General features: G+C 45.2%; 1 protein-coding gene across 4 annotated transcripts in view; it reads right to left on the bottom strand.

Moving 5' to 3' along the window:
* The window catches only part of kcc (solute carrier family 12 member kcc), a 489,611-nt gene that overhangs the window by 246,628 nt on the left and 227,150 nt on the right, over positions 1–15,833 (bottom strand). For 3 of the 4 annotated variants that reach the window (XM_053771234.2, XM_053771233.2, XM_053771232.2), the window contains exon 1: positions 8,150–8,576. The exons of the other annotated variant lie outside the window; for it this stretch is intronic. In XM_053771234.2, coding sequence (XP_053627209.1) covers positions 8,150–8,567 — 418 coding nt within the window. In that variant the 5' untranslated portion in view covers positions 8,568–8,576. Of the gene's footprint in view, positions 1–8,149; positions 8,577–15,833 lie in introns of those variants that run through there. 4 annotated transcript variants of the gene reach the window in all.

The following is a 15,833-nucleotide window of genomic DNA, read 5'->3' on the forward strand; positions in this document are numbered from 1 at the left end:
TCCATCAATACTAGGAAGGTGACAAGAGCAGATGCAGCTCTGCTTAGATCCATCAGTACTAGGGAGGAAACAACAAGAACAGATGCAGCCCTGCCAGTACACTCCTGCTTAGATCCATCAGTACTAGGGAGGTGACAACAAGAGCAGATGCAGTCCTGCCAGTACACTCCTGCTTAGATCCATCAGTAATAGGGAGGTGACAACAAGAGCAGATGCAGTCCTACCAGTACACTCTTGCTTAGATCCATCAGTACTAGGGAGGTGACAACAAGAGCAGATGCAGCCCTGCCAGTACACTCCTGCTTAGATCTATCAGTACTAGGGAGGGGACAACAAGAGCAGATGCAGTCCTGCCAGTACACTCTTGCTTAGATCTATCAGTACTAGGGAGGTGACAACAAGAGCAGATGCAGTCCTGCCAGTACAGTCCTGCTTAGATCCATCAGTACTAGGGAGGTGACAACAAGAGCAGATGCAGTCCTGCCAGTACACTCTTGCTTAGATCTATCAGTACTAGGGAGGTGACAACAAGAGCAGATGCAGTCCTGCCAGTACACTCTTGCTTAGATCCATCAGTACTAGGAAGGTGACAACAAGAGCAGATGCAGCCCTGCCAGTACACTCTTGCTTAGATCCATCAGTACTAGGAAGGTGACAACAAGAGCAGATGCAGCCCTGCCAGTACACTCTTGCTTAGATCCATCAGTACTAGGGAGGTGACAACAAGAGCAGATCCAGCCCTGCCAGTACACTCTTGCTTAGATCCATCAGTACTAGGGAGGTGACAACAAGAGCAGATGCAGCCCTGCCAGTACACTCTTGCTTAGATCCATCAGTACTAGGAAGGTGACAACAAGAGCAGATGCAGCCCTGCCAGTACACTCTTGCTTAGATCCATCAGTACTAGGAAGGTGACAACAAGAGCAGATGCAGCCCTGCCAGTACACTCTTGCTTAGATCCATCAGTACTAGGGAGGTGACAACAAGAGCAGATGCAGCCCTGCCAGTACACTCTTGCTTAGATCCATCAGTACTAGGGAGGTGACAACAAGAGCAGATGCAGCCCTGCCAGTACACTCTTGCTTAGATCCATCAGTACTAGGAAGGTGACAACAAGAGCAGATGCAGCCCTGCCAGTACACTCTTGCTTAGATCCATCAGTACTAGGGAGGTGACAACAAGAGCAGATGCAGCCCTGCCAGTACACTCTTGCTTAGATCCATCAGTACTAGGGAGGTGACAACAAGAGCAGATGCAGCCCTGCCAGTACACTCTTGCTTAGATCCATCAGTACTAGGGAGGTGACAGCAAGAGCAGATGCAGTCCTGCCAGTACACTCCTGCTTAGATCCATCAGTACTAGGGAGGTGACAACAAGAGCAGATGCAGCCCTGCCAGTACACTCCTGCTTAGATCCATCAGTACTAGGGAGGTGACAACAAGAACAGATGCAGTCCTGCCAGTACACTCTTGCTTAGATCCATCAGTACTAGGGAGGTGACAACAAGAGCAGATGCAGTCCTGCCAGTACACTCTTGCTTAGATCCATCAGTACTAGGGAGGTGACAACAAGAGTAGATGCAGTCCTGCCAGTACACTCCTGCTTAGATCCATCAGTACTAGGGAGGTGACAACAAGAGCAGATGCAGTCCTACCAGTACACTCCTGCTTAGATTCATCAGTACTAGGGAGGTGACAAGAGCAGATGCAGTCCTGCCAGTACACTCTTGCTTAGATCCATCAGTACTAGGGAGGTGACAACAAGAGCAGATGCAGTCCTACCAGTACACTCCTGCTTAGATCCATCAGTACAAGGGAGGTGACAACAAGAGCAGATGCAGTCCTACCAGTACACTCTTGCTTAGATCCATCAGTACTAGGAAGGTGACAACAAGAGCAGATGCAGCCCTGCCAGTACACTCTTGCTTAGATCCATCAGTACTAGGGAGGTGACAACAAGAGCAGATGCAGTCCTACCAGTACACTCCTGCTTAGATTCATCAGTACTAGGGAGGTGACAAGAGCAGATGCAGTCCTGCCAGTACACTCTTGCTTAGATCCATCAGTACTAGGGAGGTGACAACAAGAGCAGATGCAGTCCTACCAGTACACTCCTGCTTAGATCCATCAGTACTAGGGAGGTGACAACAAGAGCAGATGCAGTCCTACCAGTACACTCTTGCTTAGATCCATCAGTACTAGGGAGGTAACAACAAGAGCAGATGCAGTCCTACCAGTACACTCTTGCTTAGATCCATCAGTACTAGGAAGGTGACAACAAGAGCAGATGCAGTCCTGCCAGTACACTCTTGCTTAGATCCATCAGTACTAGGGAGGTAAAAACAAGAGCAGATGCAGTCCTACCAGTACACTCCTGCTTAGGTCCATCAGTACTAGGGAGGTGACAACAAGAGCAGATGCAGCCCTGCCAGTACACTCCTGCTTAGATCCATCAGTACTAGGGAGGTGACAACAAGAGCAGATGCAGTCCTACCAGTACACTCCTGCTTAGATCCATCAGTACTAGGAAGGTGACAACAAGAGCAGATGCAGTCCTACCAGTACACTCTTGCTTAGATCCATCAGTACTAGGGAGGTGACAACAAGAGCAGATGCAGTCCTGCCAGTACACTCCTGCTTAGGTCCATCAGTACTAGGGAGGTGACAACAAGAGCAGATGCAGTCCTGCCAGTACACTCTTGCTTAGATCCATCAGTACTAGGGAGGTGACAACAAGAGCAGATGCAGTCCTGCCAGTACACTCTTGCTTAGATCCATCAGTACTAGGAAGGTGACAACAAGAGCAGATGCAGTCCTGCCAGTACACTCCTGCTTAGATCCATCAGTACTAGGGAGGTGACAACAAGAGCAGATGCAGTCCTGCCAGTACACTCTTGCTTAGATCCATCAGTACTAGGAAGGTGACAACAAGAGCAGATGCAGTCCTGCCAGTACACTCTTGCTTAGATCCATCAGTACTAGGAAGGTAACAACAAGAGCAGATGCAGCCCTGCCAGTACACTCTTGCTTAGATCCATCAGTACTAGGGAGGCGACAACAAGAGCAGATGCAGTCCTGCCAGTACACTCCTGCTTAGATCCATCAGTACTAGGGAGGTAACAACAAGAGCAGATGCAGTCCTGTCAGTACACTCCTGCTTAGATCCATCAGTACTAGGGAGGTAACAACAAGAGTAGATGCAGCCCTGCCAGTACACTCCTGCTTAGATCCATCAGTACTAGGAAGGTAACAACAAGAGCAGATGCAGTCCTGCCAGTACACTCTTGCTTAGATCCATCAGTACTAGGGAGGTAACAACAAGAGCAGATGCAGTCCTGCCAGTACACTCCTGCTTAGATCCATCAGTACTAGGGAGGTAACAACAAGAGCAGATGCAGTCCTACCAGTACACTCCTGCTTAGATCCATCAGTACTAGGGAGGTAACAACAAGAGCAGATGCAGTCCTGTCAGTACACTCCTGCTTAGATCCATCAGTACTAGGGAGGTAACAACAAGAGTAGATGCAGTCCTGCCAGTACACTCCTGCTTAGATCCATCAGTACTAGGGAGGTAACAACAAGAGCAGATGCAGTCCTGCCAGTACACTCTTGCTTAGATCCATCAGTGTACATAACCTGCGGTAAATCATTACTATCACTTAAGCCAAAAATTTCTTCCTGGTAGTTGGTTTTACAAGTGATTTAAGGAAGGTATTAAGAACATAAGAAAGGAGGAACACTGCAGCAGGCCTGTTGGCCCATACTAGGCAGGTCCTTTACAATCCGTCCATCATTACTAGTGATGAGCTTCTTGTGAGGAGGTTGCAGGTATGTGATATTAAATAAACACATCTTCCATGGAGGGTACAATGTTCTTGTTGTCTACAGTGATACATTTCTTGTAAGTTATAAAACTTAATATAATTCCATATTTTCACAACACATTTAGATCTATGTGTATTTACTTCTAGACATTTAGTAAGATTTATAGTGACAGTATCTGGTTCATTTCTTAACTTTCTAATACCAAGTTCAGTGTTAATCTCAATAATTCTATCACTGATACTAGTGGTACCAAGCACCTTATATTAAGAACCTTGGTAGTATACTATCACTGATACTAGAGATACCAACCACCTTATATTAAGAACCTTGGTAGTATACTATCACTGATACTAGTGGTACCAAGCACCTTATATTAAGAACCTTGGTAGTATACTATCACTGATACTAGTGGTACCAAGCACCTTATATTAAGAACCTTGGTAGTATACTATCACTGATACTAGTGGTACCAAGCACCTTATATTAAGAACCTTGGTAGTATACTATCACTGATACTAGTGGTACCAAGCACCTTATATTAAGAACCTTGGTAGTATACTATCACTGATACTAGTGGTACCAAGCACCTTATATTAAGAACCTTGGTAGTATACTATCACTGATACTAGTGGTACCAAGCACCTTATATTAAGAACCTTGGTAGTATACTATCACTGATACTAGTGGTACCAAGCACCTTATATTAAGAACCTTGGTAGTATACTATCACTGATACTAGAGATACCAAACACCTTCCTTATATTAAGAACCTTGGTAGTATACTATCACTGATACTAGAGATACCAACCACCTTATATTAAGAACCTTGGTAGTATACTATCACTGATACTGGAGATACCAAGCACCTTCCTTATATTAAGAACCTTGGTAGTATACTATCACTGATACTAGTGGTACCAAGCACCTTATATTAAGAACCTTGGTATTATACTATTACTGATACTGGAGATACCAAGCACCTTATATTAAGAACCTTGGTAGTATACTATCACTGATACTGGAGTTACCAAGCACCTTATATTAAGAACCTTGGTAGTATACTATCACTGATACTGGAGATACCAAGCACCTTATATTAAGAACCTTGGTAGTATACTATCACTGATACTGGAGATACCAAGCACCTTATATTAAGAACCTTGGTAGCATACTATCACTGATACTGGAGATACCAAGCACCTTCCTTATATTAAGAACCTTGGTAGTATACTATCACTGATACTGGAGATACCAAGCACCTTCCTTATATTAAGAACCTTGGTAGTATACTATCACTGATACTGGAGATACCAAGCACCTTATATTAAGAACCTTGGTAGTATACTATCACTGATACTGGAGATACCAAGCACCTTCCTTATATTAAGAACCTTGGTAGTATACTATCACTGATACTGGAGATACCAAGCACCTTCCTTGTATTAAGAACCTTGGTAGTATACTATCACTGATACTGGAGATACCAAGCACCTTATATTAAGAACCTTGGTAGTATACTATCACTGATACTGGAGATACCAAGCACCTTATATTAAGAACCTTGGTAGTATACTATCACTGATACTGGAGATACCAAGCACCTTATATTAAGAACCTTGGTAGTATACTATCACTGATACTGGAGATACCAAGCACCTTATATTAAGAACCTTGGTAGCATACTATCACTGATACAAGAGATACCAAGCACCTTATATTAAGAACCTTGGTAGTATACTATCACTGATACCAGAGATACCAAGTACCTTGCTGTTTCTAGTATCAGTGATACGATTAACGAGATTAACACTGTACTTGGTATTAGAATGTTAAGAAATGAATGGCTAATGTGGGTCGCATCCTGGGATAAAATTGACCTAATATGCCCGAAATCTGTGCATAAGCGGCTTTCTATATAGTAGTATGTAACCGATGCCAGCTATTCTTGTATACCTTGTACATGTACTTGTAGAAATAAAGATTATTATTATTATTATTATTATTATTATTATTATTATTATTATTATTATTATTATTAGTATAAGGCAGACGTAGCCATAGAGAATGTCAGAGTGGACAATGAGAACTTTTCACAAGAAAGTAAGCACTATCAATATTACTGAAAGTTAAGACACATGTGCAACATCTGGGTATCTTTATTGTAAACGTTTCGCCATCCAGTGGCTTTATCAATACAAACTCTTGGACATAATTAGAAAACAGAAGAACTATATACAAAAGATGAGGTAATCAGTCCCTCAGCCTTGGAGGTGGTGTTTACAACACCGTGGTTGTAGAGATTCTGAAGCACAGGTAAGGAGACTGGCGCTTATATAGGCGTCAGTGAAGAGAGACGGGTAGCAGACGAGGGCATAGTCACTGGTAGGCGGGATTCCCCAGTGGAAGTAGGTCCTTCCCAAATTGATGGGCTAGTTGTAGAAGTCGTGAAGAAGGTCTTGTAGATGTCCTCTACATAGGGCATAGTCACTGGTAGGCGGGGAATCCCGCCTACCAGTGACTATGCCCTCGTCTGCTACCCGTCTCTCTTCACTGACGCCTATATAAGCGCCAGTCTCCTTACCTGTGCTTCAGAATCTCTACAACCACGGTGTTGTAAACACCACCTCCAAGGCTGAGGGACTGATTACCTCATCTTTTGTATATAGTTCTTTTGTTTTCTAATTATGTCCAAGAGTTTGTATTGATAAAGCCACTGGATGGCGAAACGTTTACAATAGAGATACCCAGATGTTGCACAAGTGTCTTAACTTTCATCTTGTCGGTATTGTATACCTGTCTTGCACAACTATCAATATTACTGCTGTTCAAACCCCCTTATGATCTCACGTTTGTAAAGTTGCTGTAAAGTTGCATCAGTGAGGACAGAAGAGATATCAGAGCTGGGAAATGTAGAGAGATCGTGTACTGCCTCCACAGACACAAATTTAAAGCTACTGGAGCACCTCAAGGTACTTGGAATATACTCTCTGGAGTGATGAAGAGAGAGATACCTGATAATGTATAATTGGCAGAATAAAAAGGCACAATACCGTAATTGGATCAATATACAATTAACCCGCACACAGGAGAGAGGAGCTTACCACGATGTTTCGCTCAGACTTGGACTATGAACTAGTCACACAGTGGGACTAGTTAAATGGTCGACGTCGGGCCGAAGAGTCGTCGTAATTTTCTCCCGTGTGTCGGTTACTTGTGTATACCTGGAACATATTAAAGTGTCTGGCCCCAGAGCTACACATTACCATAACACACAGGTATACTTCAGGTATTTTGAAGATGGTATAAAATACAGACTAATTTGACGATTAAGACACATGTACAACAGTTGGGGATCTTCATTGTTGAAACGTTTCGTCTACACAGTAGACTTCTTCAGTCAAATACAGAGGCAGCAGTGTAGTGGTGAAATGAAGATGATGTAATTAGTCCATCAAGCCTGGAGAAGAAATAGTATTTAAGGAGGTCAGTCCCTCAGCCTGGAGAAGAGCTCAGCCCGTCGTCTGGAATGATATCATTCCAGGCTGAGGGACTGACTGCCTCAAATACTTTTTGTCCAAGGCTAACGGACTGATTACATCATCATTTCACTACTACACTACTGCCTCTGTATCTGACTGAAGAAGTCTACTGTGTAGGCGAAACGTTTCAACAATAAATATACCCAACTGTCCCACATGTGTCTTACTGAGAGAGATGGAAGTAGGTGTACAATGGATCCAGAGATAAGCAGGGGGCGCCGTGGGCACAATAAGAGAACACTGTGTCAACATGCTTGGTCCAAGACTCCACCTCAACACACTAAAAACTAGTTAGATGGAACGAGGACACAACTTTCAGGACACTGAATCACTGCCTCTGCTAAGTGCCACAAATCAACCAGGCTGTGATGGATGTGTGGACCAGCGGCCGCTAACAGTAACAGCCTGGTTGACCAGGCCAGCAACAAGGAAAGGAAAGGTGAGGAGAGGAGAGGGGAGGGAGAGAGAGAGAGAGAGAGAGAGAGAGAGAGAGAGAGAGAGAGAGAGAGAGAGAGAGAGAGAGAGAGAGAGAGAGAGAGAGAGAGAGAGAGAGAGAGGAATACATGAGAGGATGAGAGAGGGGAAGGAAGGGGAAAATAGAAAGGAAGGATAGGGAGACGATGGATCGTAAGAACAAGGAAAAGTGAGGGAGAGAAACAGAGCAAGGAAAAGAGGAAAGGGAAGAGAGAAAAAGTAAGTTGAGGAGGAGAGAGGTGAGAGAGTAAGAATGGGTGGAGGTGAGTAAAAATGGGTGGAGGGGAAAGAGAACACTCATGAGGTACTCACCAACAGATAGCGTGGGTGCAGCAGGCGCGGGTGTGAGTGTGGGCGTGGGTGGCGTGGGTGTTGCACACCTTGCCACTTGGAACTTGACAGTGGGCGGTGGGTGAGCATCCAGGGTGTAGGCTGGGGTGGCCCCGCCCGTCAGTGCCACACCGTTCTCCAGCAGACCCAAGCCCTCCACCATGGTGGTTGGCACACCCACACCGCCCACCATGATGACTGGCACGCCCATGCCGCCCACGAGAGCAGCGGGGGCACTACCGTCATCAATGTAAGCCATCTCTGGGTGAGGCCCGTGAAGCAGGGCGCTGCTCTCTGCTGCTCCTCCTGCTTTGTATGGCTTCCTCTGCTTCACTTTCTGCTGCTGCTTATGTTGCTGTTCTTGCTGCTCCCTGTTCCCTGCTCCCACCATCATCATCATCTCCTCCTCCTCCTCCTCCTCCTTCCTTTATCACCTTCCTTCACTTGCAGCTACACACACAACTCTGTACCTCGCCAGCAACCATCTAAAATTTCGAAATGTTTTTTTCCCTTCAAACTCGGAGCAAAGTCTCGCTTTTTTGTTTAAATTCGAGACAAAAATTGCCTTCAAAACACAATTTTTTATTTTTTTAGGTTTTCAAAGTCTGGGAAATAAATGTTATTCGTGATCAAGTGCAGAGAGCACCGAGTGATAGCCTGTGACAACAGTGTTGACGAAGGCACAGACAGGTAACGCCTGTATTTGTTTAAATAAAACAGGACCCCAGTGGAAATAAGTCACTTTGTCTGACCTTTTTCTTGGGGTTACTCTATGTAATTTACACTATGATAATATTTCTTATGTGTACCTGTGCTTAAATACACTTACTAAGATGGTAGAAGAATGTGACTGTAAGACATTACGAGGCTGTAGAAAATTGTTACTTACAATCTCTCTTAGTTACAATCTCTCTTAGTTACAATCTCTCTTAGTTACAATCTCTCTTAGTTACAATGTCTCTTAGTTACAATCTCTCTTAGTTACAATGTCTCTTAGTTACAATCTCTCTTAGTTACAATGTCTCTTAGTTACAATCTCTCTTAGTTACAATGTCTCTTAGTTACAATCTCTCTTAGTTACAATGTCTCTTAGTTACAATCTCTCTTAGTTACAATCTCTCTTAGTTACAATGTCTCTTAGTTACAATCTCTCTTAGTTACAATCTCTCTTAGTTACAATGTCTCTTAGTTACAATCTCTCTTCCTCATCTTCCTGCGGAAAGATCTAAACTTTGCTTGCTGGAGGCGAAGAAATATTCCCAGGCACTGTGTGCTTGCTGTCTTTTCTTAGCACGAAAGTGTTTGTGAGCGCACACACACACACACACACACACACACACACACACACACACACACACACACACACACACACACACACACACACACATACATATATACACAACACAACACACACACACACACACACACACACACACACACACACACACACACAACACAACACAACACACACACACACACACACACACACACACACACACACACACACACACACACACACACAAAACACACACACACACACACACACACACGCACACACACACATACGCACACACACACACAACACACACACACACATACACACATACACATACACACACACACACACACACACACACACACAACACATACACACAACACAACACACACACACACACACACACACACACAACACACACACACACACACACACACACACACACACACACACACACACACACACACACACACACACACACACACACACACACACACACACACACACACACACACACACACACACACACACACACACATATGGAACACATGCAGAAGCTCAAAATGGTCTGCAAGGTCAAGATAAGGCCACAATGAGACCAAAACAAGACCACTACTAGACCAAAACAAGACCACTAGAAGATCAAGTGAGAGGTCACATTACACTTCCAGGAACACCACTTAAACATCGTAATTAATGTAATACTGAGACGTTACTGCTCCCTCCATACTCACTCTGGTGGAGAAAGACGAGAGAAGGAGCTAGTGATATAGCTTTGATATACCTTTGAAAAGTTTCGAGAGTTTAACTACTCTCGGAGCCCGGCCATGGGCCAGACTTGTCTGGTGCTTGCTTGATCAACCAGGCTGTTACTGCTGGAGGCCCGCTGCCTCACATATCCATGACAGCCTGGTTGATCTGGCACCTGGTGAAGATACTTGTTCAGTTTCCTCTTGAAGGCTTCTACACTTGTTCCAGCAGTGTTTCTGATATCTTTTGGTAAGATGTTGAATAGTCTGGGACCCCGGATGTTGATACAGTGTTCCCTTGTTGTCCCCACCGCACCCCTGCTCCTCACTGGGTTTATTTTACACTTCCTCCCATATCTCTCACTCCAGTATGTTGTTATGGCAGAGTGCAGATTTAGGACCAGGCCCTCGAGTACTTCCAGGTATATATTATCATGTATCTCTCTCTCCTTTGCTCCAGGGTGTACATGTTCAAGACTTGAAGGTGTTCCCAGTAGTTTAGGTGCTTTACTGGCTCAATGTGAGCCGTAAACGATCTTTGTATTTGTTCCAGCTCTGATATTTCTCCTGCCCTGAACGGGGCCGTCAGCACTGAGCAATATTCTAAGTGAGGGAGCACTAGCGATTTGAAGAGTGTCATCATCGGCATTATTTCCCTTGTTTTGAAAGTTCTCAATACCCATCCAGTCATCTTCCTGGCTGTCGTGATCTTTGTCTTATGTTCCTTAAAAGAAAAGTCCACTGACATAATTATTCCCAGGTCTTTTACGTGTTCCTTTCCATCTATTTGGTGACTCTCTTGAGTTTTGTATATAGTGTTCCTTTTGAGTTCTTCATTCTTTCCATACCTAAGCAGCTGGAACTTATCACCATTGAACATCATTTTGTTCTCCGCTGCCCACTGGAAAACCCTGTTTATGTCTTCCTGTACTTATTCCGTGTCCTCTACCGTAGTGACTTTCATGCTTATCTTAGTGTCATCTGAAAATGATACAAAAGTGTGCCGGGTGTTTTTATCTATGTCTGCTATGAGGATGAGAAACAGCAGAGGTGCCAGGACAGTGCCTTGGGGCACTGAGCTTTTGACCTCGCTGATGCTGAATCTTGCCATTTTCACTACTACTTTCTGTGTTGTGTGTGTTAGGAACCCAAAAATCCATCTACCTACCTTCCCCGTCATGCCCATGGCCTTCATTTTGTGCGCTCTCACTCCATGATCACATTTGTCAAACGCCTTTGCAAAATCTGTGTAAATCACATCTGCGTTCTGGTCTTCTTCCAAGAACAGGAGCGAAGTAAGGGATGGAGAGGGAGAGAGAGAGAGAGAAAAGAGGGATCATTAGGATTTGGATATGTGTAATTAGCAGCCGGATCAACTACTCACGACAAGGTGGACAACTGTTCTCTCTCCTCTTGTTTCTCTCTCTCCTCCTTTACTCTTCCTTTTGTCTCCTCTTCTTCTCCTCCCCACTCTCTCTCTCTTTGTCCTCTCCCTCTCCTCGTCTCCTCACCTACCCGTTATTCCTTCAGAAAGGTTCTCATAAGTTTTTTCCTCTCCTCTCTTCTCCTCTTCTTCCCGAGTTCTCCCTCTGCTCTCCCTCACTTAAGGGGCAAAACCAACTTTGCTGGCAACTTCCTCATAGAGAGAGAGAGAGAGAGAGAGAGAGAGAGAGAGAGAGAGAGAGAGAGAGAGAGAGAGAGAGAGAGAGAGAGAGAGAGAGAGAGAGAAATAAAGCAGGTTTAAGATATGACATGGAAATAGCACTTGCTACCTGACCTATCCGCTTCTTAATGGACCGACCGATCGACCGACCGACCGACCGACCGACCGACCGACGGACCGACCGACCGACCGACCGACGGACCGACGGACCGACCGACCGACCGACCGACCGACCGACCGACGGACCGACATAACAGAAGACAGTCCCTCACATACGACAACTACAATAAACACATCTTTTTATTTTTATACGAGTGGTGGAAGCTGTGTGTATGTGTGTGTGTTAATAACATACCCAGGAGAGGGGAAGGGGAAGGGGAAGGGGAAGGGGAAGGGAAGGGACAAGCAAGGTGGATGAGGGGAAGGATAAGAGAGGGGACAGGAACAGAGACAACGAGGGAAGAGGAAAGGGGGAGGAGGGAGTTGACATAAGGTGTAATTATGCACTTTCAATCGCTCTCTCTCTTTCTCTCACGTGAGAATCACCAAACTTTATTGAATATTTAAACCTGTTTACCTAACAAATATGTTGAGAGGTCCCTACTTAAGATGTGGGCGGGGCTAAGACTCCATACGTCAACATCTTAATGTAAGAGCTGCTATGACTGATCCTTGTTTACTGAGAGGAGGAAGTCACTTGTCCAAACATTCTCATATAACAGCTGTGTTTACTGGTCCCTCTGGGGGAAGTGGGCGGACCTTAGTTCATGTAAAAGCTCTTTTGATTGGTGGGTATATACTGTAGGCGTAATGTTCTTTCCTGACTGGTTGATATACAGGTAGTAGGCGGAGCTTAGAGATGTAAACACTGGGATGCGCAGTATTTATTGGTTGCTGCGTGATTAATAGGAGGAGTTTAGCGATGTAAACACTGGGATGCCCGGTATTTATTGGTTGCTGCGTGAGTAGTAGGCGGAGCTTAGCGATGTAAACACTGGGATGCCCGGTATTTATTGGTTGCTGCGTGAGTAGTAGGCGGAGCTTAGCGATGTAAACACTGGGATGCGCGGTATTTATTGGTTGCTGCGTGAGTAGTAGGCGGAGCTTAGCGATGTAAACACTGGGAGGCACGGCATTCATTTGTCGCTGCCTAAGCGGTAGGAGGTGCTTGCTTATATAAATCCCGCATTTATTGGTTGATACTGATAAAGTAAGTGGAGTTTATGGATGTACAAACACTAATAAGAACTGCGCTGATTAGTCAATGCTTACTAAATGGGCGGAGACTTAAGTCCCACCCTCGTTATGTCAAATTCTTTTTGATTGGCCATCATCCAAGAAAGTCATGCTATTTAAACTACATAATAACGAATACGAGAATATCGAGAACGGATATTTACCTATAATTGCATTGTGAATGGAACATGAAGAAAGAAAGAGAAAGGACTGAACAGACGGGAATGGAAGAGAGAGGACATGGAAAAGAGGGAAGGGGGATGGAAAAGAGAGAAGGGGGATGGAAAGGAAGGAGGAGGATGAAAGAAAGGGACGATGATGGAAGGGAGTAAAAGTGATGGAGAGATGGAAAGAGGGGATGGAAAAGGTGTAAAAAGATGAAACGACAGGAGAGAACTGGAAGAGAGATGGAGAAAAAAAAATGGGCGAGAGAAAGCAGGAAAGCAAGCCTGGAGAGAGAGAGAGAGAGAGAGAGAGAGAGAGAGAGAGAGAGAGAGAGAGAGAGAGAGAGAGAGAGAGAGCGTGTGTGTGTGTGTGTGTGTGTGTGTGTGTGTGTGTGTGTGTGTGTGTGTGTTCTCACCTAATTGTGGTTGCAGTGGTCGATTTATAGCTCTTGGCCCCACCTCTTCAGTGGTCGCTACCAAGACCAATGAAGTGTGTGTACTCACCTAGTTGTACTCACCTAGTTGAGGTTGCAAGGGTCGAGTCCAAGCTTCTGGCCCCGCCTCTTCACTGGTCGCTACTAGGTCACTCTCCCTTAACCGTGAGCTTTATCATACCTCTGCTTAAAGCTATGTATGGATCCTGCCTCCACTACATCGCTTCCCAAACTATTCCATTTCCTGACTACTCTGTGGCTGAAGAAATACTTCCTAACATCCCTGTGATTCATCTGTGTCTTCAACTTCCAACTGTGTCCCCTTGTTGCTGTGACCCATCTCTGAAACATCCTGTCTTTGTCCACCCTTGTCAGTTCCTCTCAGTATTTTGTATGTCGTTATCATGTCCCCCCTATCTCTCCTATCCTCCAGTGTCGTCAGGTTGATTTCCCTTAACCTCTTCTCGTAGGACATACCTCTTAGCTCTGGGACTAGTCTTGTTGCAAACCTTTGCACTTTCTCTAGTTTCTTTACGTGCTTGGCTAGGTGTGGGTTCCAAACTGGTGCTGCATACTCCAATATGAGCCTAACGTACACGGTGTACAGGGTCCTGAACGATTCCTTATTAAGATGTCGGAATGCTGTTCTGAGGTTTGCCAGGCGCCCATATGCTGCAGCAGTTATTTGGTTGATGTGCGCTTCAGGAGATGTGCCTGGTGTTATACTCACCCCAAGATCTTTTTCCTTGAGCGAAGTTTGTAGTCTCTGGCCTCCTAGACTGTATTCCGTCTGCGGTCTTCTTTGCCCTTCCCCAATCTTCATGACTTTGCTGGGGTTGAACTCCACGAGCCAATTGCTGGACCAGGTCTGTGTGTGTGTTTGTGTGTGTGTGTGTGTGTGTGTGTGTGTGTGTGTGTGTGTGTGTGTGTGTGTGTGTGTGTATGTGTGTGTGTTTGTTTGTGTGTGTGTGTGTGTGTGTGTGCGTAAGCTGTCATGACTAATACCACATACAAGATACCAACACAGAGAGGCTGCTTGATCCACATCCTTCATAACCTCCATTCTCCTATCCTTCTTCGTTCTTCCCACTTCACTGCTTCCCCATTCACCACAACTTCCATCACTTTTCTAAAGACCCTCTCAAATCTCAACACCATTCCTAACATCTTGGACCGTAAGGCTGCTTCTCCCCTGCCCAACGGGCTACGAAAATGCTATACAACATTGCCATTAAGGGCGATATTTAACTAGACTTCTTGGATATTAACAAAATCTATTGCAATTCTCTTAATGGCTCTCTCTCTCTTTCTCTTCCCTCTTAATTCTTCCCTTTCATCATTTACTTTGCGTTAATTCCTTCCTGCACTCAAGTCCCCTACATGCACTCAAGTCCCTTACATGCACTCAAGTCCCCTACATGCACTCAAGTCCCCTACATGCACTCAAGTCCCTTACATGCACTCAAGTCCCCTACATGCACTCAAGTCTCCTACATGCACTCAAGTCTCCTACATGCACTCAAGTCCCCTACATGCACTCAAGTCCCCTACATGCACTCAAGTCCCTTACATGCACTCAAGTCCCCTACATGCACTCAAGTCCCCTACATGCACTCAAGTCCCTTACATGCACTCAAGTCCCCTACATGCACTCAAGTCTCCTACATGCACTCAAGTCTCCTACATGCACTCAAGTCCCCTACATGCACTCAAGTCCCCTACATGCACTCAAGTCCCTTACATGCACTCAAGTCCCCTACATGCACTCAAGTCCCTTACATGCACTCAAGTCCCCTACATGCACTCAAGTCCCCTACATGCACTCAAGTCCCCTACATGCACTCAAGTCCCCTACATGCACTCAAGTCCCCTACATGCAGTCAAGTCCCCTACATGCACTCAAGTCCCCTACATGCAGTCAAGTCCCCTACATGCACTCAAGTCCCCTACATGCAGTCAAGTCCCCTACATGCAGTCAAGTCCCCTACATGCACTCAAGTCCTCTACATGCACTCAAGTCCGCTACATGCGCTCAAGTCACCTACATGCGCTCAAGTCCTCTACATGCACTCAAATCCCCTACATGCACTCAAGTCCCCTACATGCACTCAAGTCCCCTACATGCACTCAAGTCCCCTACATGC

Source organism: Cherax quadricarinatus, chromosome 5 (genome assembly GCF_038502225.1).
Source record: "Cherax quadricarinatus isolate ZL_2023a chromosome 5, ASM3850222v1, whole genome shotgun sequence".
Taxonomy (NCBI): domain Eukaryota; kingdom Metazoa; phylum Arthropoda; class Malacostraca; order Decapoda; family Parastacidae; genus Cherax; species Cherax quadricarinatus.